The 23,175-nt window shown below is 40.6% G+C and overlaps 1 protein-coding gene across 1 annotated transcript; it reads right to left on the reverse strand.

The window, feature by feature from the left end:
• Window positions 1-6,113: 6,113 nt before the first annotated feature.
• Window positions 6,114-15,202, reverse strand: LOC118565946 (N-acylneuraminate cytidylyltransferase-like). Its single transcript, XM_036147051.1, has 8 exons — window positions 15,190-15,202; window positions 13,429-13,554; window positions 13,175-13,330; window positions 8,566-8,702; window positions 8,388-8,482; window positions 8,068-8,227; window positions 7,820-7,985; window positions 6,114-6,612 (listed from the first exon to the last, which is right to left on the reverse strand). Exons 1-8 carry the CDS (start codon window positions 15,200-15,202, stop codon window positions 6,398-6,400), a joined length of 1,068 nt encoding a protein of 355 aa, XP_036002944.1. The 3' UTR covers window positions 6,114-6,397.
• Window positions 15,203-23,175: the final 7,973 nt, after the last annotated feature.

The raw sequence follows: 23,175 nt of genomic DNA on the forward strand, positions 1-23,175 counted from the left end.
ATTGTTTATGTATGTTTGAACTAAATACTTTGTTATTCTTAGTGGAAAGCTGCAGGCATCCAGTTAAAGATGAGGCTTCACTTCACTTTCTGTTGTTTATTAAGTCTCAGTTTAGTACATCCTTCTAATTCCTTTGTGTATGGTTCTATAAGGTACACAGATAAATAAAAATCACCAGTTAGGATATTGGTCACAAAGTCTGGGCAAATTGTTAATAAAACCTTTGTCCTTAACTTAGAGATGCTTCAAAACAGATAATGCAGAGTGAACTACTTCCAAGACAGCAAGATAACTTCATTACCTTAAATAAGGAATATATTAAACATCTGCATATATAATAGAAAGCTCTATATAAACATAACATTACCTTCCTTTAACATTTGTCATGTTAACATGCAATATCCTATGATGCATTAACTAAACACAACTGAACCTAGTCATTTAAATCCAACTAACAATATTAAACTTTGAATGGTAATTACCTACAGTTACCTGCATGCACACACAAAGCTGTCGTGAATAACTTAAACAACTTTAAAACAACTGAAATGTCTAAGTTGCTCTCTTACAATCTTCCTGCTCTCAGTTCCTGTCCCGATACTTCAGAAATCCCAGAATACTGATGCTTTTATTTCCTGCTGTTAATTGTGATTGGTCAGTGCTCCGGCCAATGATGGTGCAGAACAGCTTTATGGAAAGGCAGGAAAACATCTAGTCTTTTCCACAGATTGCATGAAAATGTTAACATTTCTGTTGCATTTGTATCATCATTCTGTAACAATAATAAAGATTCTGGCTTCACATCTGTCTAGTTTTAAGTCTTATGTTTCGAGTTTTTCCTCTGTCTTGATATTTATCTCCTGTATTAATTTGAGTTTGGTTTATTCCGTATTAGTTGCTCCCTAATATAAACGATACACTTGAGAATTTAAAGCAGGCTTAGACTATAAAAAAAATATATTTCCTTAGCTTTGAACATCTCACTGAGCACTGTTCAATCCATTATCCAGAAATAGAAAGGATATGGCACAACTGTAAACCTACCAAGACAAGGCCGTCCACCTAAACTTACAGGCCGAACAAGGAGAGCACTGATCAGAGATGCAGCCAAGAGGCCCATGATGACTCTGGATGAGCTGCAGCGATCCATAGCTCAGGTGGGGGAATCTGTCTACAGGACATCTGTCAGTCATTTACAGAAGTGGTCTTTATGGAAGAATGGCAAGGAGAAAGCTATTGTTAAAGATAAGCATAGGAAGTCCTGTTTGCAGTTTGCCAGCAGCCTTTGTGGGGACAGAGAAAATGTGGAAGAAGATGCTTTGGTCAGACGAGACCAAAATTTAACTAAGACTACATACCACTCTGAACCCACCATCCTTAAAGTGGTGGGGGTTCTACTCTTCAGCAGGACCATGGGAAGGTGGTCAGAGTTGATAGGAACTGAAAACTGCTGTTCACAAACCATCTCCATCTAATCTGACTGAGCTTCAGCTGTTTTGCAAAGAATAATTGGCAAAATTTCAATCACTAGATGTGCAAAGCTGCTAAGAGAGTTGCACAACGCCCTGTAAAAAAAGAAATCATGTAGAATTTTCCTTGTACTTCACTATTGTACACCACTTTATGTTGGTCTTTCATATAAGATTATGATATATATATATATATATATGTATATATATATATATATATATATATATATATATATATACATACACTCACCGGCCACTTTATTAGGTACCCCATGCTAGTAACGGGTTGGACCCCCTTTTGCCTTCAGAACTGCCATAATTCTTCGTGGCATAGATTCAACAAGGTGCTGGAAGCATTCCTCAGGGAGTTTGGTCCATATTGACATGATGGCATCACACAGTTGCCGCAGATTTGTCGGCTGCACATCCATGATGCGAATCTCCCGTTCCACCACATCCCAAAGATGCTCTATTGGATTGAGATCTGGTGACTGTGGAGGCCATTTGAGTACAGCGAACTCATTGTCATGTTCAAGAAACCAGTCTGAGATGATTCCAGCTTTATGACATGGCACATTATCCTGCTGAAAGTAGCCATCATGGGTTGGGTACATTGTGGTCATAAAGGGATGGACATGGTCAGTAACAATACTCAGGTAGGCTGTGGCATTGCAATGATGCTCAATTGGTACCAAGGGGCCCAAAGAGTGCCAAGAAAATATTCCCCACACCATGACACCACCACCACCAGCCTGAACCGTTGATACAAGGCAGGATGGATCCATGCTTTCATGTTGTAGACGCCAAATTCTGACCCTACCATCCGACTGTCGCAGCAGAAATCGAGACTCATCAGACCAGGCAACGTTTTTCCAATCTTCTATTGTCCAATTTCGATGAGCTTGTGCAAATTGTAGCCTCAGTTTCCTGTTCTTAGCTGAAAGGAGTGGCACCCGATGTGGTCTTCTGCTGCTGTAGCCCATCTGCCTCAAAGTTCGACGTACTGTGCGTTCAGAGATGCTCTTCTGCCCACCTTGGTTGTAACGGGTGGTTATTTGAGTCACTGTTGCCCTTCTATCAGCTCGAACCAGTCTGGCCATTCTCCTCTGACCTCTGGCATCAACAAGGCATTTCCGCCCACAGAACTGCCGCTCACTGGATGTTTTTTCTTTTTCGGACCATTCTCTGTAAACCCTAGAGATGGTTGTGCGTGAAAATCCCAGTAGATTAGCAGTTTCTGAAATATTCAGACCAGCCCTTCTGGCACCAACAATCATGCCACGTTCAAAGTCACTCAAATCACCTTTCTTCCCCATACTGATGCTCGGTTTGAACTGCAGGAGACTCTCTTAAACCATGTCTACATGCCTAAATGCACTGAGTTGCCGCCATGTGATTGGCTGCTTAGAAATTAAGTGTTAACGAGCAGTTGGACAGGTGTACCTAATAAAGTGGCTGGTGAGTGTGTGTATATATATATATATATATATATATATATATATATATATATATATATATATATATATATATATATATATATATATATATATGTGTGTGTGTGTGTGTATGTTTGTGGTTGTACTATGACTGTGGAAAGGTTAGAGGGGTATGAATACTTTTTCAAGCCACTCTACATCTGCCTTCATTCTTCTGGATTTAGATCTTCATCTTCAAATGTGACTAAAATATCTACAAAAAAAACTCTGCAACACCGGGTTGGGGGGGATGGGGGGGGGGGGTATAAAGGTCTTTTTTTACTACACCTTCTGCTGATGGGGTACTTTATTATCTCATAATGTTAGATGTTTGTGTTAGTTTGTTTGTTTTGATTTTTAAGCAAAATGCATTGAATGCAGACAAACTGGCAAATCAAGGAGTTTAATTATGATAAACAAAAACTACTTACAATAAACAAACATGCAGAGCAGTGGCAAACATGAAGTCAACAAAAATCTAGACCTGAACAGCAGATACAAGAAAGGTAGAGCGACAGAGCTACCTGTTCTGGACTGTTTGGTGAGCATGGAAGGAGTTAGAAACCTCAACATTGAAGTGTATAGGAAACCCACTCACACAGACCAATATCTCCTTTTTGAATGAAGCACAAACTTTCGGTCATCAGAACTTTACAACACCGGGCCGAGCATGTCCCAACTAAAAGAGAAGGGAAGCACAAAGAACAGAAACACATCAAAGATGCCCTCCAAACCTGTGAGTACCCTAACTGGGGTAACCACAGGTTTGAAAGGCCTGACCAGACCCACCAGAGACCCCACTCCGAGCACCACCAAGAGCGCCAAGACTCAGGCACCCCGAAACCAGCCTCCCCGCCCCACAGGACGCATCCAACAGCCCTCCACTCCACTAAGTGATGGAGCCGATCGATCAAAGGAGCCCAGAGAGATTGATCTAATGTGGATTTTTAAAACATGTATGCCGTTTTATATTTGAGCTAATAAATAAATAAATCTGAAATCATGATATTATTGCATATTTTCTGTTCTGTGTCTAGCCAGGGCTCGTCTAAGGGATTATGTTTTATCCATTTAGAGATGTATTGTAGTATATTTGCTAAGTAGTAGTTATGGAAGTTAGGCAGATCTAGTCCCCCTCTATCTTTAGTGTTCTGTAGCGTCTTTAAGCTGATACGAGGGAGGAGTAGAAGACAAGACAGGGTTAGGTTATGGAGGAGTCGAGAGATTTTAACCAGTGGAATAGTGGTTTATTGTGTCATGTTTTTGTGATGAACCCGAGTTCTGATTTGTGAGTTTATTGAAGATGATGAAGACCAGAGTTCAGACCAGACAGAAGCAGGTGGCTGTTAGTGGCTGAGGCTGGCAAGCTGGACGGAGACAGAGCATGGAGGCAGCAGGACCAGCAACACGGCAGAATGGAGACTTGAGAACCAGAACTTGATAGCAGAATTAAGCAGCACGACTGGATGAATACTTGCTGGACCGGAGTGAGAGCAGAACCAGAACCACAGCAGGCGGACGGAGATGAAGGGAACCCAGGCTGGTAAGGAAAAGGTAAGGCGAGCAGTCATGAGTAGAAGTTAACAGAACCAACAAAACGAACCAACAGGGGAGGACTGAAAGCAGGGAGCTTAAAAAGGGAGGCTGACAGGTGTGCTGAGTGCAGGCTGATTAGTGGCTCACAGGTGTAGATGATTACTGAACTGGAGACTGGAGCTGTATGGAAGGTGGAAAGTGTCTGAGTCTGTGCATGGTGCAGCAGACAGGCTGCATCATGACATATTGGGGATCATTGAAAGTAGTGAATTAATTAATTCTAGGTGAGACAGTCATTTTAATTGAAGCAACCCTACTCATAAGTGAAATTGGAAGCGATTTCCATCTTTCAAGATCCTCTTCTTTTTTAATGGTGGGATGTGGTTAAGCTTTTGTAAATCTGCCAATTTAGACGACACAGTAATACCCAAATATTTAACACTCCCTGATTGCAGTTGTAAATCTAGTGAGTTCTGTATAGAGCAGTTAATTGGCAGTACTGAATATTTAGACCAATTTATAGAGTAATCTGAGACTTTTGAGAAAGATTCTGGTAATCTAATTACTTGAGAGAGGGAAGTGTTTGAGTGCTGGAGAGAGAGTAATACATCATCTGCTTAAAGACTTATTTTATGCTCTATTTTCATCCATTTTATACTTTTAACAACATTATTTGCTCTAATTGTTGCTGCTAGTGATTACATAAAAATGGCATCCTTGCCTAATGCCCCTCTGGAGACAAAAGCTGGAGGATACATAATACAGATACATAGTTATTATATGAACATTGTTTTTCATTGACATTACCCCAAATGAAACATTTGTAAAAAAAAAAAAAAAGAAAAAAAAAGAAAAAAAAAGTTAAGATTTAAACATAGATGTTCTTAACCCTTAGGTGTTCTCCACAACTTTTGTTTCATCATTTGACCCATGAGTTCACATGTAACAAAATACACTCTAAGAGTAAAACCACTCTGGCAATAATCTCATTAATGGTAAGAAAAAGGATGACTACGACTTTAAGTAAACATGTGCAATGAAAAATCTAGATAGTCCCATGACTGGAACCTGTCAATTAGTCCTTATGATACGAAACAAGCACATTTGAAGCAAATGAAAAACAAACACAAAGCTAGAGAAATAGAAGCACTTTCACCTTGAATCTAAATCTGTGTCTTTTAACAAACCTCACGAATCAATAAATTCAATTTAATAAAAAGTTTTGCATTGGTCCACACACACACCTGTAACGAAACCCTTTTCACAATAGACTTATATCAGGGAAACTATGTAAAAAGATTTAAATGTCTCAATGCTGTCTCTTTTAATGAAACTCTACTTTCCTTAGAAGTTGGATGTTTCGCTATGTTTTAATTTTTTTTTACTGAAATTCTTGATGTTGGATGTCCTTACATCTTCTTTAACTAATAGTTATTAGAAGGATAGTTGTTTTTATGGCCAGCTAAATCTTTTAAAGAGTCTGGTAAATATAGTGTTTGCTTACCAGTGGCTGTTTCTTGCATGAATTGAACCCTGAGAAAACCTTTTCTTCTGTTGCTCCCAATCAGATCCAGCTCAACACAAAGCACTCAAAATAGTCTCCCTATTCTCAGCAGAAGGCAGGAATGCAGACCCAATAAACCAAGTGCATGTCTAAGGAATCCATAGAAACCTGAATTAAGGCAGGACTGAGGTATAAGTATATTTTATCTTGCACTTGGGCTCCATCCTTTCTGATGCCATCCTGGCAAATGCCCATATAGTCAACGTAGAGAACAACCATGGAGATTTCTCATTTTTATAGCAGACAACTTGTCCTCATAGCCCCTTTCTTTTACCCTCCTCTGCTATATTGCAGCTTTCCTTTGTGAACCAGTATTGTCTGACTTTATGTTTCTAAATCTCTCCTTCCACGCTTTAGAAGTTATTACGGTCGATCCTGTCCTGCTTCATCTGGGTTTTTGCCTTTTCTTTCTGCAGGAGTACGTGTTCAGCAAACTCCCTCACAGCTCCCATCCCTCCCGCTTGGCGGCAGGTGTACTTGGCAGAATCGGCTGCGTCCTTCGGAGCGTCTGCAGGTACTGCGCTCAGACCCGCCAAGTTCAGACAGGTGGCATCTGCTAGGTCATTACCTGAGAGCAGAAATGGGGAAAATTGATTTAAAATGCTTTACGCTCATGAAAAAAATGTCCAGTTAGATGTTTTCAGTGTTTACAGTCTCTTTAGAATACAAGTACTTCATTAAAAAAAAAACAGAGATTTTTTTGTTAATTAAAGAACCTTACAGTTCTTGTGACAAAAACTGGGCTTTAACTAGGCCATTCTAACAAATAATTATGGTTTGATCTAAACAATTTCATTGTAGCTCTGCCTGTATGTTCCGGGTCATTTTCCAGCTGGAAGCTAAAACTTTACCCCCAGGCTAAAGTATCCCTCTGGGATTATTAAAGTATTTCTGATTCTGAATCTGATTCTGAAGTCTTTCACAGTCTCTAACCGTTTTTCTCTCAAATCGTCCAGCATTTAGTTTCCTGTATTCCTGCATTGTTTGTGGCACATTGCAAGAGGTAGTATTTCAACATATTCCCAGTCTTGCATAAATGGACTGCATTAATGTTGTCTTGTAAATTAGCATACATCTATATTGCATCACAATAATCTTTCAGTTGCAAAAGACCGATTGGACGCAATTACTGTAATTATGGGTTACTATATATTAGGTGTCAGGCATTCACTCTCTGCAAATCAATAATCTATTTTACCGGCTGAACACCGGCCGATACGAGCTTCCTCCGAAGGGGCCGTGCTCAGCCTTAGAGAAAATGTGAGGAGCTGTGTTATCCATGGGAGCTCTAATAAGAGCTGCTGCATCTCCACATGGAAAGGAGTCAGTTGGGATGGATGGATGGATGGATGGATGGATGGATGGATGGATGGATGGATGGATGGATGGATGGATGGATGGATGGATGGATGGATGGCAGTTATGTAGCCCTGATGTAAATATAGTCTTCCATCTGGGCTGTGAATCTCTGCAGCTCCTCCAGAGATGAAAAGACCTCTTGGCTGAATCACTAATGTTCTTCTTCTCCAACCTGTCAATTCCAGCAACAGATTCTTTCTTTTTCTGTTTGCAGATGATGGCTTGAACAGTGCTGCTGGGTGTTCAAAGCTCAGGATATTGTCGTATAGCCTAACCCTGTCTTGTCTTCTACTCTACTCTGTATGTACCATTGCAAGGTACTGCACCCCAGGTTGAAATCATGTGTCTCTACATACGCTCAATTTAAAATGATCATAATCATCGTCACAAACAACTGAAAGAATGCGTTTCTTCACCCATGTAGGCCACATCCTTCCAGTCAAGTCTCTTCTTCTCCACGACTGACTGCACATCCTTCAGTGGCTCCTCCCCCACATCCATGACCTCACAGCCAATCATTTTCTTCAGTTTGTCAGCCATTGACTGGGTCACCGGGTCTTCACTGGAGGTCAGCAGCACCACCTAAAGAACAGAGTTAGAACGTTTTTACAACAAATGCTAAATGTTCACCCAACCATGTTCGAGCATCTGAAAATAATCCAACCTCAACGCCATCGTTCTGCAGCATCCTGAGGCCTGTAGTGTCTCTAGTGTGAAAAGACACCATGTCTTCTCCAGATGGGGACAGAAACACCTTTCCATCGGTCAAACATCTGGAAACCCTGCAGAACATTATAGACACTCCCCGACCAAAGTAACCAAACCTGTTGGAAGAAGCACAGAATATATCGGAAATAAATTCACATTTTACCATCACCTTTTCAACATCTCAAGACATTTTAAAACACTGATAATGTTTCACCTTCTTGTAATAACAGGAAAACTTTCTGATGGTTGAATTGACACTTTTAATGTCAGTCTAACCTGAGAACTCTCTCCTCGGCCACAGGCCAGTCAATGTCCACATCTATGTCCACGCTGTGCTCTGGCTCCATCTCAAAGTAGGCCACCTTTCTGCCCTAAAGAGACGTCAACGTGAACATCAGAAGGTCTACATACACAAAAAAACACTGCCAGGAGGTTAGTGATAGTGCTGGATTACCTGCGTTGAATTTTCTTTTAAGATGAGGTCCCTGGTCCCGATGTAAAACGAGCCGTTCTCACACAGCTCTCCATCCCAGTCCTGACGGCGGGGTCGCTTTGAAGGAACCAGATTGAAGGGATGAGTAAGTTCATCACCTGAGAGAAAGCATGATCGATTCATTAGGAAAGGCATCGTTTGGTCCTTACCAAGCTTTAGTAATATATCACTTCTCTCAGATGTAAAAAATCCATAAATAATTACTTATGTTTCTGTTTATTTAAAAGAAACAATGCTAAAGGTGAAATGGTGGCCAAGTGGTTAGAATGCAGGGCAGCAAGGTTCTGGGTTCAAATCCCACAGACTGCCACTACAGGTCCTTGAGCAAGACCTTTGGCCCCAGAATGGTCCCCAGTCGCTGCATCGTGACCCATCGCGATGCTCCCTGAAGTACAGGTTAAATGTACAGGATCTATTTCATCGTAAATTATGTTGCAATGACAATAAATTCAAAATAATTATTCATCATTATAAAATATGGAAACAGTGAGAAATAATAACTTGAAGAAATAGTGTCCTCTCGTAGGACCCTCATCTCAAAGAGGTCATTGTTGTCCTTTTTAGGTTCTTTCTGTGTGGTCTTTGTTTTGCCCTATTCTTTCCCATGCCAGGAACTAGTCTTTTCTTTTCTCCTGTGTTTTAAGAGCAAGCATATTTTTTTTTCCTGAAACTATGATCTTTCTGTGGGATTTTCCTTTAGCCTACATGTTTTTGGCCTTTAAATTGTTTCCTGTGTTTCAGCTGCAGGAACATTTTCCTGGAACCATGGACTTATTTTGTGGCCTTTCCTTTTTCATGATATTCCCAAAATCTTCTCCAGAAATAAGTCAACAACCTTCCCCAGGAACAGCAGCCTTTGTGTTGCGTAGGGATGGGAATCGAAAACCGGTTCCTGTTCAGAACTGGTTCTGTGTGTTCCAATTCCATGGCACCGTTTGGCAGCTCGCTTAACGATTCTCTTATCGATTTCAGGCAGCACCAGAGCCGGGCAGCACCACTTAGGTCACGTTTTTTTACGCAAGTTACGCACACGGCATTCAGTAAGCAAGTACGACGTGACCAGGCGTAAGTCTAGAAAAGCAAAACAAAAAAAATGGCTCCCCGTCGGGTAAAGCGATCGAAAGTCCGGTCAACAAGGAAAAATCAGTGGATCATTAGTTATACCTAAAGCTAATACGTTTGTGGTGATTCAATGAAATTAGCGTTAATCAATAAGACAATAAAAGCATAAATTGTCATCTCGATCACTGTGTATGGGGGCGGCCATTATTGCCCGACACCACATCCTGTGGCATGATGTCGCGGTAAGGCACTGCGCTCTACAACGACAATTGTTTTGGATTTCAAGAGAGCTTCATCATTGAAATTCACGACAGCTATTGTTGAAGCAACAATGTCAATGTGCATGAATGTTCCAATACGTCGGGTCAAAGTGAAAAAAAACGTTTTTTTTCACCTTTCCAATTCATGATCCACCACAGGCACTTTTGTTGTATTGCCAACTTGCCATCAAACTTCTGGCCAGAGAGAAAAAACGTCATATGCAGCCAAGATTTTGAAAAAGAATGTCTTCAAGATGACATGAGAGCGAGACTTTTCTGTAGGTTTTTCTTTTTTTATAATGTAGAATTTGCCAGAACAGTTGTTTACCGACCAGAGCGGCGGAGGGATACGACACATTTAGAAAGAATGTTCACTGTTGCGAAGCCCACTTATTTTATGCAACTTTGGTCTTATTTTTTCTAAAGTCACTTGTAAATTTCATGAGTTGCGGGTTACAGGTTTTTTTTGGGCTTGTTTCTGAAAGTGAAGTTGATTGTTTAGGGTCTAAACTAAGTGATGAAGAAATATCCCTCTGCCTCATAACGCACTGCAGCTCATCCTGACAGCAACAGAGAGTAAACTCAGAGCCGCTCTGGCCGTATTTTCTGCAGTTACGGTTGCAATAACTGATGATAACTGCTGAAAGTAGATTAGGCGGACCACCATTTTGAGCAGAGATTGGTTCTGAAGATGAGCTTTATAGTCATCTTATAACATTGCAGAACCCAACCTATAAACCGTACTTGAATGTTTATTTGTCGCCTTTTTATGTCTCTAAAATGTTAAATTAGTATTACTTTAAATTTAAATGCTTAATACCATGTCTGTTTTTGTTTAAGTTTTAAAAAAATTCCCCAAATTGGGATCGATAAGAGAATCGATAAGGAATCGAATCGTTTCACAGAATCGATAAGGGAATCGGAATCGTGAAAATCTTATCAATTGCCAACCCTAGTGTTTCTTTTCCCTGATTTTAAATATCAGAACATTCTTCACTGCACCGTACTGCATACAATTATATGTTGTATGTATAATTATATTGGAGAAACCAAACAACCTCCTCACAGACGCATGGCTCAACACATGAGAGCTACCTCTCCAGGACAAGACCCAGCCGTCCACCTGCACCTCAAGGACAAAAGACACTCTTTGGAGCATCAGAGAAGAGAAGACAGATGGTTTTAAATAGGGTTGAAGGAAGCCATTTACGTGATGCGAGAAAAAACAACTTTAAACAGAGGAGGAGGAGGACTCAGGTTTCAACTTTCAAAAACCTACAACATAGCAATAGATTTGATTCCCGCCAAGTTTCACCCCAATTAACACCTCCATGCATGTGATCATAACATTCCTCCTGTGAGCCAGACTAACAATGAACCTAACGACTCTCCATTGTGAGAGGCAATCAGTTCCAGGTGAAATCACATGTGAATATAAGCTCTAACGAGGCCTCGCCTGCAGGTCCATGAAGCTTGGAACTCCACGCTCCATCAGACATTTTGAATTGAGAAAGCTTCCTGGATGACTTTTGAGTTTTGAAAACAGGGATGCTTTAAAAAAAAAACAGGATCTTATTGTAAGGTTTGCTCCTGTTACGGTTTGTTTATGTTGGGTAACCTTTTCTCTAAAAGTTGACGCTACTCTAATCAGACATAGGCTGTGTAAAGTTCTTACTGGAACAACAAGACAGCAACAGATTAACACGTGCAATAAAACAGACAATGTCTCTATCACAACACATTCTTTCTTCAGACATCCCATGAAGAGCCTACTCCACTTTTTAGGGGTGTGTCTAAGTTTAGAAAAAAAGAAATGTAGTCATGATTCGGGGCTGTTCTCCCTCGGAACGTGGGAGCCCCCAGCGCTGAAACTTGAAATAATTTCTCCGGTGTATTTACATTGAAGTGCTAATGTTAGAATTATTTTTACTATTCTCGGTATGTATTATTTACGATATTCATTGCATTTATCACACATTTACTCATTACTACTAAAAAGGTTTTAAGGTTTGAGTTTATTCAGATAATAAAGTGTCTTTCAGATGACAAATCTTTCTCTCCTATGTTACAGGGTAAGGCTTTGTGAAGAAAAAAACGTCTCACGATAAAAGTTGCTTTTGCAGCACTGTCTGCAACTGTGATGAATTGCACCTAGCCATCTGTGGTAACCCCTTTCCCTGAGAACTGAATGCTCAGTTGTTCTTTATAACCGAACTGCTAGTTTATGATGTTGACGGTCACATTGCAGTTTGCTTCCCTGGGAAAATAAAAAGTAAGGGGAGGCACTTCAGAGCGATGGGAGACACGTGCCTGAGTGTGTGTTCCTGTCGTTCTCCTTGCAAGAACAGATCGGCCGTTGTCTGTCCTTTTTGTGTCATTTTAATGAATGATTTAGGTGTTTGAACCTGACAATTAAAGTCTAAAGTTGAAGCTGAGAGGATGTTTTGTAGTGGTAAGTGGCTTAAAGGATTAGAAGAGTGGTGGTGAGAGTGGTAAGCGACCCCATAAAATACAATACGATTTTTAACCATAAATATCACACTGCTACATTACACTCTCAAACAAATGCTTTACACACTTTTCTGGGCATTATCAGGAAGATAAAACTGCCACTCTTTTGCATTTCACTTACAATTACCTACATACATGTTTGAAAGTACATTCAGTCAAAGGGCACAGTTTACAGCAAAGGGTAGATTTGAGATCACCCATTAGTGTAATCTCGCTTTCATCTGGTCTTGTGTTGAATGTTTCTCATTGTGTTTGGAAAGTGAGCTGTTAAACCTGCATGTTCTGTTTGTCAACAACAAGAGGACCTCTTACGCACCACGGGTAGTTAACAGACAAGCATGCATAATTCATGAGGGAAAAAGTGAACAAACAGGTCTGATAAACGAAAATTAAATAGGCGGCAACAGTTCGACCGACAGGAATGAAGAAAAGCAACACTCTTCACTGCTTTATTTATTTAATCCACGCTAAACCGGCCCTGTGTGTGCTGATCATATGATCCTCTTAAATAAAAAACTTTTTTGGTTGGTCGGGTGGTTCTTGTTTGGGCTTGTTAAACTAAAGCAGAGAAGCAATGTTAGTGATGTGGTCGTTTCTACAGAGAAACTTAGTGAAACCTATAATATATTTATGGGTTATTGACCATATCGGCAATAGTTCTGATCAATATCGGCCCGAATATTTATATCAGTGCCTCACTGCTCTTTGCTTAATGGGGGAGGGGGAAGTGAACTTACTGCCCTGCTTGACCTCCTTCCAGCGGAACTGGTGTCTCCGGACCACGGAGAAGACGGAGTCATAGCCGTCCTCTATGATCTTCTTTAAGGCCTCTTGTAAGTGGGATGGATGGAGGCACGGAGATGTGCACTGGATGTGACAGACCACGTCTACCTCTGTAAAGTGGTTCCCACATATCAAAGGGTGTGTCACAGCTTTGTGATTTCATAACGGCGCTTCAATTTGCCGACGGGTCTCAGGGTAATTTTCATACCTGTGTTGTGCCTGAGAAATTCCTGAATGGTTTCCACTGATGAAGAGTTGTCCTTGGAGACCTCGGGACTTCTCCGGTGGACTTTGGCACCCCAGGATTTGGCCACTTTTTCAATTTCATCGTGATCTGTTGACACCCAGACACTGAAAAAACACAAAAAGACACAGGCTCACTTGTATTATTATTGTGATTACTTTGAGATGATTCCTTTCTCTCTCTCTTTCTCTCTCTCTCTCTCTCTCTCTCTCTCTCTCTCTCTCTCTCTCTCTCTCTCTCTCTATATATATATATATATATATATATATATATATATATATATATATATATATATATATAGAGAGAGAGAGAGAGAGAGAGAGAGAGAGAGAGAGAGAGAGAGAGAGAGATCACTATAAGAGAAAGTAATGGGATAGTGTTAATGAGTAGAGCTGAATCCACGATGTTTAAGTTTTCAAACCAAGCAGCTAAAGCACTGCTGTTGTTGAGTTTGCAGCTTGTTCCTTAAATTCTTTATGTCTGATAAAGAAAACACCCCCCCCCTCCCCCAAAACAACCCAAAACTCAAACCAAATTTTCCAAGACTTTTAGCCAGAAGGATTTTAGCCAAAAAGGTTTAATACTTTTTTCTCATTTTCTGCGCAGAAACTTCAAACACATTTTTCACTCTGGCCCCATATTCCCATCGACTCAGATGTTTGACAGATTTTTAAGTTTTGCCTTTAGGTCTGAACTTTGACTGGGCCATTCTGACTGTGCTTTGATCTGAACCAAGAATAGTGACCTGAAACATACAGAAACCTGAAACATGAGCCACTTTGGTAGTCACTGAATGTTAGTTTGATTATTGAAATAGTGCTTTTCAAATCAGAAATTTGAATTTGAGCAGGAGAACTGGTTCAGCTTAGTTCCCTGTCTCTGCTCTCTATGCCTTTTTGTTTGAGGTGTGTGCTTGGCATGGCTCCATTAGCCATACGTTAATTAACGCTTTGTGTTGAGTTCTGAGGTGTGAAAACATTTAAAATATTCAGAGATGTATATCAGTAAGACAGTGTGCAGAGACTGGCCTTGGGCACAGGCATGTGCAGGAATAAAATAAAAAAAGAACAGGAGAAAGGATGGGATCCTTACAATCAAATTAAAAAGAGTATGCCTGTCTAAAAAGATAGGTTTTTAAGTGAGTTTTAAAAGTAGTTATGGACGTGGAGTGTTGAATGTAGGGGGGCAGAGAGTTCCAAAGACATGGGGCTGAATGAAAACTCTACACCCCATGGTAAACAGACAACCATGTGGAAAGATGAGCTGAATGGAAGAAGAGGACCTGAGAGAGCGGGTGGGTATCTTGATATGAAGGAGCACAGTGAGATACTCAGGGGAAAGATGATTGATAGCTTTAAATGTAAGAAGAATTTTATAAATATTTAAATGGAAGCCATTGAAGTTGCTGCAGGACAGGTGTTATGTGACTGATAAAGGGGGTTCTGGTAATGATACAGGCAGCAGAATTTTGGAGTAGTTGTAATTTATGAATGGATTTGTCAGGTAGCCTATAGAGGAGAGAATTGCAATAATCTAAGCGGGAGGAAACCAGGGTATTAACCAGAAACTCAGCGCTGTTAGCAGAGAGAGTTGGACATAAGCGAGAGATGTTGCGTAAAATGAAAGTATGCTGACCGAATGATTTTATTAATGTGGGACTAAAATGACAGAGTGCTATCTAGGATGACAGGAACTAACCTTTGTCCTGTTGAGAGATTCTCCCACCTGAGCTGTGCATCTCTACAGTTCCTCCAGAGTCACCTCGCCCCTCTTTGCTGCTTCTCTGATTAATATTCTTCCTGGTCTGGCCGGTCAGTGCAGGTGGGCGGCCGTGTCTTGGTTTGCAGTTGTCTTGCAGTCTTTCTGTTTTCAGATGATGGAGTTCAGAGGGATGAAAAGAGCGTAGGAAAAATACTATATAACTTTGGCCTGAGAAAACCTCACAGGGTATTGATACTTTACATCTTTCTTTCTTTTACTTTCTTGCACAGTGGTGCAGAGGGTAGCACTGTTGTCTTGCAGCAAGAAGGTTCTGGGTTCGAGTCCAACCATGGCTCTTTCTGCATGGAGTTTGCATGTTCTCCCTGTGCATGTGTGATTTCCTCCCACAGTGCAAAAACATGACAGGTTAATTGTTAATTGTTAGGTTAATTGTCCTCTCTAAATTCTCCTTAGGTGTGGTTTGTGGTGAATGGTTGTTTGTCCTGTTTGTCTCTGTGTTGCCCTGCGACAGACTGGCGACATGTCCAGGGTGAACCCCGCCTCTCGCCCAGTGAATGCTGGAGATGGGCACCACCACCCTTTGAGATCCCATGATGGATAAGCGAAACAGAAGATGGATCAAAGGACTTTCTTATGCTTAATTACTAAGTGAACAGCACCTTATAACTTTGGTTGTACCTTGCAAAAGTGACAGTGATAATAAAGACTTATCTTGTTTTTTCATGGTCTGTACTGCTTTCGTTTTGGGAAAAGGAATGTTGTGCTTTGATCGTTGCATCCTGTTGGGGAAAAAAAAGGATGTTCCTATCAGGGTGTGCTCTAGACCTATTGTCTACCAGCAGGGAGTGTCAGGACCTTCAGTGATAATCATGTTTGTATCCCTAAATTAAAAGAACAAAAGTTTAGACAGTTTTCTTTAGTCAGTTTATTAGACAACAGAGATGTGTTAAAAAGAAACCCGTCAGGCACGTATCCTGCGGCTCAATTAGTTATCAGCAGGGTAGCTGCAAGAAAGTTTTGGCCTCATGAAGACACATTTAAATTGAAAATTTAAATCATCCCAAATATATATATATATATATATATATATATATATATATATATATATATATATATATATATATATATATATATATATATATATGTATTGCTTGGAATAGTCCTAACTCCCCCCTATAAAGCTCCCCTGGTACCAGACCTCATTTGTTCAGGTCATCTTCACAATATTTGAAAGAGGAAAGCAGCTAAGACCACGTTGTCCTATTTATTGTAGCTAATCTGTTGAAGAGTGTTCCGTCTCTTTTCGAGCCCCTTTCATGAGGAGACCGCCTTTCTAGTTGCAAAACACATTTTGTAAAACAAGGTTCAGAAGTCACGGAGGATGCTGCATCTCTGTAACCATTCTTGCCAGATGCCAGATTTAACATGAGCTAAAACCATTTAGCTCATGTTAAAGTAGCATAACTTTAAGCTGTTTGTCAACCGTCAGTAAATCACGAGACACACCCAGAGAGAGAGAGAGAGAGAGAGCACAAGAAGTTTTACTTTTGATTTGGTGCGTCTGTTTATTGCTGTGATCAGGATTATTTCTACCGACCAGCTGAAGGTAATACTATAATTCATTCATCGCAGACGACTGATCAGAAATCTTAATTATTATAATCTTAGTAATATAGTATTAACATGAGTCCTCTGTCTGTATGGTTTTATTACTTCGGTAAAGTTAGAAAGATATTCACAGATTCGGCTTTTCCGGATCAATAACTCATCGGCGGGTGATTTATTCTACAAAACAGACACCTCTCTGTAACCACAGCAAGGCAGACAGTCAGCTACAACCGTAGTTTCCTCAAAATGAGTCTCCCACCGCGCTGGGAGAATTACATTGGACTCTATGCAGAGCTCGCGGCTCCGCAGATACGGGACCGTGTGCAAGTTGCTACCCCAGAAACATAATCATAGAGAAATATTCAACAGCGTCACCAAGGAAAGGTGGATTATTATCAAATTCATTTCATATGTATCTGATCTCGTGTATATCATACCACATTTATTAGGTTTGAAAATAATCCATTTTGTGAGGAATTTCCCTAAGCCTGAATGGCAAATGGCACCTGTATTTTATTATTAGAATAAGTATAAAATTAGCAATGACTACACCATAGATCATTGTAGTGCCACCAAACTTGTAGTACACATAGATAACCTCATCTAGTTCATACTACAACTCTTACTTTGGGAAAATACGCTAAACTCTATTTTTTTATATTTTTTCATTGTTATTACAAGCATATAATAGCCAATATAGGTACGGTATAGATCATTGTAGTGCCACCAAACTTGTAGTACACATAGATAACCTCATCTATTTTATACTACAACTCTTACTTTAAGAAAACGTGCTTAACTTTATTTTTTGAGAATTGTTTTTGTTATTACAAGTATATAATCACCAATAAGTACACTATATATCATTGTAGTGCCACCAGACTTGTAGTATACATTGATAACCTCATCTAGTTCATACTACAACTCTTACTTTGGGAGAATGTGCTAAACTTTATTTTTTGACATTTTTTATTGTTATTACAAGCATACAATAGCCAATAGGTACGGTATAGATCATTGTAGTGCCACCAAACTTGTAGTACACATAGATAACCTCATCTAGTTTATACTACAACTCTTACTTTAAGAAAACGTGCTTAACTTTAGTTTTTGAGTTTTATTTTTTATTTTTTATTACAAGCATATAATAGCCAATAGGTACAGTATAGATCATTGTAGTGCCACCAAACTTGTCCTACACATAGACAACTTCATCTAGTTCATACTACAACTCTTACTTTGGGAAAATACGCTAAACTCTATTTTGTGTTATTTTTTCATTGTTATTACAAGCATACAATAGCCAAAAGGTACAGTATAGACCATTGTAGTGCCACCAAACTTGTAGTAGATAACTTCATCTAGTTCACACTACAACTCTTACTTTGGGAAAATGTGCATAACTTTATTTTTTTGACATTTTCTCATTGTTATTTCAAGTATATAATGGCCAATAAGTACAGTATAGATTATTGTAGTGCCACCAAACTCATCTTACACATAGATAACTTCATCTAGTTCATACTACAAGTCTTACTTTGGGAAAATGTAAGAGTTGACATTTTTTCATTGTTATTACAAGTATAGCCAATAAGTACAGTATAGATTATTAACTCATCTTACACATGAATGAAATGAATTTGATAATAATCCACCTTTCCTTGGTGATGCTGTTGAATATTTCTCTATTATTATTTTTCTGGTGTAGCAATTTGCACACGATCCCTAAGTATCTGCGGAACTGCAAGCTCTGCATAGAGACCAATGTAATTCTCCCTGTGCGGTGGGAGACTCGTTTTGAGGAAACTACGGTTGTAGCTCACTGTCTGCCTTGCTGTGGTTACAGAGAGGTGTCTGTTTTGTAGAATAAATCATCCGGCGATGAGTTATTGATCCGGAAAAGCCGAATCTGTGAATATCTTTCTAACTTTACCGAAGTGGTTTTATTCACGTCTCAGAGCTCGGAAGTAACAGGTAAACCACCGGGAATTACGTAAACCAGTCAGGAAGCAGTGGTTCTTTTCCACCATTTTGTTTCCGACACTAAACTCGGTTTAGTTGATGGTTAAACTCTGATCAATTTTTTTGTTTAATTCTTACTTGCGACTATCACACTAGAAATGGCATACTTGTTGTGGTTTAATGGTGATGCACGTAGCCTGTTTCTGAACTTTTGTCTGGTGTCTAAATAATGAGTTTCCCCGCGGTGAAGTTGGTTTGAAGTTGGATATTGGACATTCAAGCTCCGCGGAGTCAGCGGGATCTAGCTCACAGTTGATCCGGTTGAGGAACTCCGATTTCGGCTAGCGTCTCTCAGCTGCTCCCTCTTCCCACACGCGGTGGTGCAGTTAGGGACCGTCAACAAATCTTTTGAACCAAGCACTCTTGAGAAACAAAAATCAATAAATTCCTTTTCTCATGACCAGCTAAGACGAAACTAATATAAAATCATGCAAATAGATAACATCTGTAAGGCGCACTTGTTTTTATTAAATTTTAAGCTATTTAAAATTTTTAAAGACAACAGTTGGGACTTCACTTCAATAGCTTCCACGTCATGTGACCCACTGACTCCAAATCTAAGTCAAATTGTCCGTTTCACAAAGTTTAGTTTTTCTTGTTACTGCTGAGACATCAGTCCTTTAATCCTGGAAATGTTCTTCAGGTGATAGAATGCCGACATTTTAATTGTGTATAGATGCTTTTGGAGGTTCAGGTCTGAGTCCATCACTAAACCCAGATTTCGGGCTGTATGGGGATTGGCAGACTGTGGTGGTGGTGGTGGTCCCCCTATTTAAAAAGGGGGACTGGGTGCCCATTTAATAAGGGCTGTCAGGTATGACCGGTGTCAGAGTCTGGTCCGCACTGCCGGCAGTAAGTCGGACTCATTTCCAGTGAGAGTTGGACTCCGCCAAGGTGGCCCTTCCTCGCCGATTCTGTTCATAACTTTTATGGCGAAAATTTCTAGGCGCAGCCAAGGTGTTGAGGGGATCTGTTTTGGTGGCCTTAGGATCTCGTCTCTGCTATTCACGGATGACGTGGTCCTATTTGCTTCATCAGGGCGTGATCTACAGCTCTCACTGGAGCGGTTTGCAGCCGAGTGTGAACAGCCAGGATGAGGATCAGTGCCTCCAAATCCGACACCATGGTCTTGAGCCGGAAAAGGGTAGAGTGCCTCCTCCGGGTCGGGGAAGATGTTCTGGCCCTAGTGGAGGAGTTCAAGTATCTTGGGGTCTTGTTCACGAATAAGGGGAAGATGGAGTGGGAGATCGACAGGCGGATTGGTGCTGCATCTGCTGTGAAGCGGGCGCTGTACCGATCCGTTGTGGTGAAGAGAGAGCCGAGCCAAAATGCAAAGCTCTCAATTTGCCGGTTGATCTGCATTCCTACTCTCATCTATTGTCATGAGCTTTGGGTCATGACCAAAAGAACAAGATCCTGGATACAACCTGCCGAAATTAGTTTTCTCTGTAATGTACCTGGGCTCTCCCTTATATGTATCTCTCATATATTATATATGAACTTTCAAAATGACTAGAAACCCAAATTTACAACCAATACAATATGAAAGCCTTCATAGAGAACACTATAAAGGTCAGATTATATAGGATGGTGTCACGATTTGTCTTCATGAACCACACACACGAAGCTAAAATTGAGAGTTTATTGAAAGGTAGATGGAATGGTGGATGATGAAACCAGAGAGGCCGGACTGAACTGGAACACGGGTGTAAATGAGAGCAGGAGCTGACGGCCAGTGTTGGGCACGTTACTTTGAAAAATTAATTAGTTATAGTTACTAGTTACTTCTCCCAAAAATTAACTGAGTTACTAACTGAGTTACTTCACTATAAAAGTAACTACTTACCAGTAAAAGTAACTATTGCGTTACTTTGCTTGTTTCTGGCTTTTTTATTTATTTTTTTACAAATTTTTTGCTGCCATGTCCATTCAATGCACCCCCCCCCCCCCCCCCTCACACACACACACACACTCCCCCTTTTGTGTTGAACAGTGAAGTTTGGTGAAAGCAGCTTTAATTCTCCATCACATAACTTTCATACCGCGCATGCATTGACTTTTTTAACAATTCTCTCTTGCGGTTTTCAGCAGCAACGCCATTGTTTCTTATGGTTTAATATTGTCCATATGCCTTCTTTAAATATTTCTAATTCTACTCGCAGGACATGCGCAATTCCAAACGTATTTCCTGTCATTGCCATGGTGAATCACGTTATTTGCGTTCCAGTGATCGGGATTTTTTTCATGCTCATGTTCAAAGGTCGGTCGGGCGCTGTGTTTAGTTACCTGACTAATATCATCTGTTCTGAAAACGAACATGCTGAGAATGACAAAGGGAGGAAGAGCTGCTCAGAGTTGCAGCTTTCTACTCAGTGTAGATCAGCCGTTTTTTCTGAAACGACGCTCAGAACAAAGATGCACAGCTCAACCTGCCCAACCATAAAGGCGTCTGCCCAACCCATCAATCAGCGGTGCACTCCGATCAGCACCTGGCGCTCACAGAGCGAGACTGTGGTACACCATCACACCAGAGTTGCAAAATGGTTAAAAAACTTGGTTTATTATTATTTTGTTTACAGTTCAGCTTGGATTTTATTTACTGTGCAGCATAGTGTTATGGGAGTTTTGAACAGATAACTGACCTCCCTGAGTTACTGAAGAAGGAGACGGTGGAGTGATATAGTTCCAGCACTTTTATTGAGAAACAGAGCAGAGATTCACATAGTTGAGAAGTAAATCGCACCCCACGGTCCCGCTGCAGTCTGCGTCTGCCCTGTCTCTGCCTGCCTCGCTTTTTGGGCTTCCCCTAATACTGCACCGTGGCCTTGGTTTGAGACATAACAAAGACAGTCTATCATAGACAATAATCATTCTACGCAGCATTCAGCCTTACACTTGGCAAACAGTGGAACTTATACACAGACATCAGGTCTCCAGGCCTCCTCTGTCCGAGTGGTGTGAGGCCATAGTGACTTCAGAATAATAATTCTCGACTGACACCCATTGCACAATGCACCCAACCCCTTTGGCCCCTCCAACAGGTAGCCCATTGGAAAGGGCAGCCATGTTCATAAAGTGTTCCCCACCTCCAGGCCTGGCTTCAGAGTGGGGCCCCGGTGACCCGCGTCCGCGCGAGGGAACACTACGTCCATTTATTGTATTCATCATAAGGGGGCTTTGGGCTGCTCTTTGTCTGGTCCCTCATCTAGGACCTGTCTGCCTTGGGTGACCCTACTAGGGGCATGAAGCCCCTGACAGCATAGCTCATAGTGTCATTAGGATACTCAAACCCCTCCGCCACAATAAGGGGGCAGACCAGGAAGAGGTAATGGAAAAAGTCATACATGAACACATAAATGAAGAAAGCACAACTGTGTAATGGCTTGCTCTCTTGCCTCTCAAAAATAATTTGATGGTTTCATTTTTAAACTTGAATATTTATGTGTGTAGTTTTTAGGTTGTGTTTGTGTAAATGTTTATCTTTTTTTTCTTTATATCCGATTTGTTGCATAATTTCTTCCCCTGAGTCTTTCATCTTCGGTTGAATGAACCAGGCCATATTTTCTGATGCATTCTTTTACCCAGGCTTGGGAAATTACATCTTCACTCATGCAAAAGTTGTGAATATCAGAAGGACAGTATTGTTTGTTGATCTAAATCTTTAAATCCGTTAATTAACTAAGCTTCTTTAATGAATTTGACTTTGGAAAGTGCCTTGAGATGACATGTATCATGAATTGGCGCTATATAAATAAAATAAAATTGAATTGAATTTAACTTCTGGGCCTTATAGGGTTGTATAGGATCATGAAACTGGAGGAGAAAGTTTGAGATGCAAATAATTGTTGAATCATTCGTCTCATTTGTCTTTCAGAGAGAAGCTGCCTGCATCGTCAAACAGGTTGTAGTGTTAAAGAGTCTGCTTCCACAATGGAGGTACACACCAATAGGGGGTTTTCAGGTGATGTCACGCTCACGTGACTACTCAGCGCATCCGCCATATTGGCCGGCAAGCTCAAACTGGCAACCAGCTCCCGGGTGGCAGTCGTTTCGCACCGTTGACCCTGCATTGTATGACGCCTTAGGCAGTATTGAAAGTGAACAATGGGGAAAATGTGTTTAATGGTTGGTTGCACGGCCCGTGGAGGTGGAGAAAAACGCCCTTTCTATCGCCTACCAGCCGTAATCGTGAATCAATGTGAAAAAACAAAACAGCTCTCTGAACAACGCCGTCACCTATGGCTGACACGGATATCCAGGTCCGATTTGGACGGTGTTAAGCTAAAATACGCCAGAGTCTGCAGTGCTCACTTTGTCACAGGTAATTAACTGTTAAGCATTTAAAACATGTAAGAATAT

The sequence above is a fragment of the Fundulus heteroclitus genome, chromosome 14 (assembly GCF_011125445.2).
Source record: "Fundulus heteroclitus isolate FHET01 chromosome 14, MU-UCD_Fhet_4.1, whole genome shotgun sequence".
Lineage (NCBI taxonomy): Eukaryota > Metazoa > Chordata > Actinopteri > Cyprinodontiformes > Fundulidae > Fundulus > Fundulus heteroclitus.

Excerpts from the sequence above, each read along its gene's own strand:
- LOC118565946 (XM_036147051.1), bottom strand. Across the intron at positions 13,331-13,428 it reads ATTTCTCAGGCACAACACAG|AGGTAGACGTGGTCTGTCAC; the intron begins GTATGAAAATTA and ends ACCACTTTACAG. Across the intron at positions 8,228-8,387 it reads GCCGAGGAGAGAGTTCTCAG|GTTTGGTTACTTTGGTCGGG; the intron begins GTTAGACTGACA and ends TTCTTCCAACAG.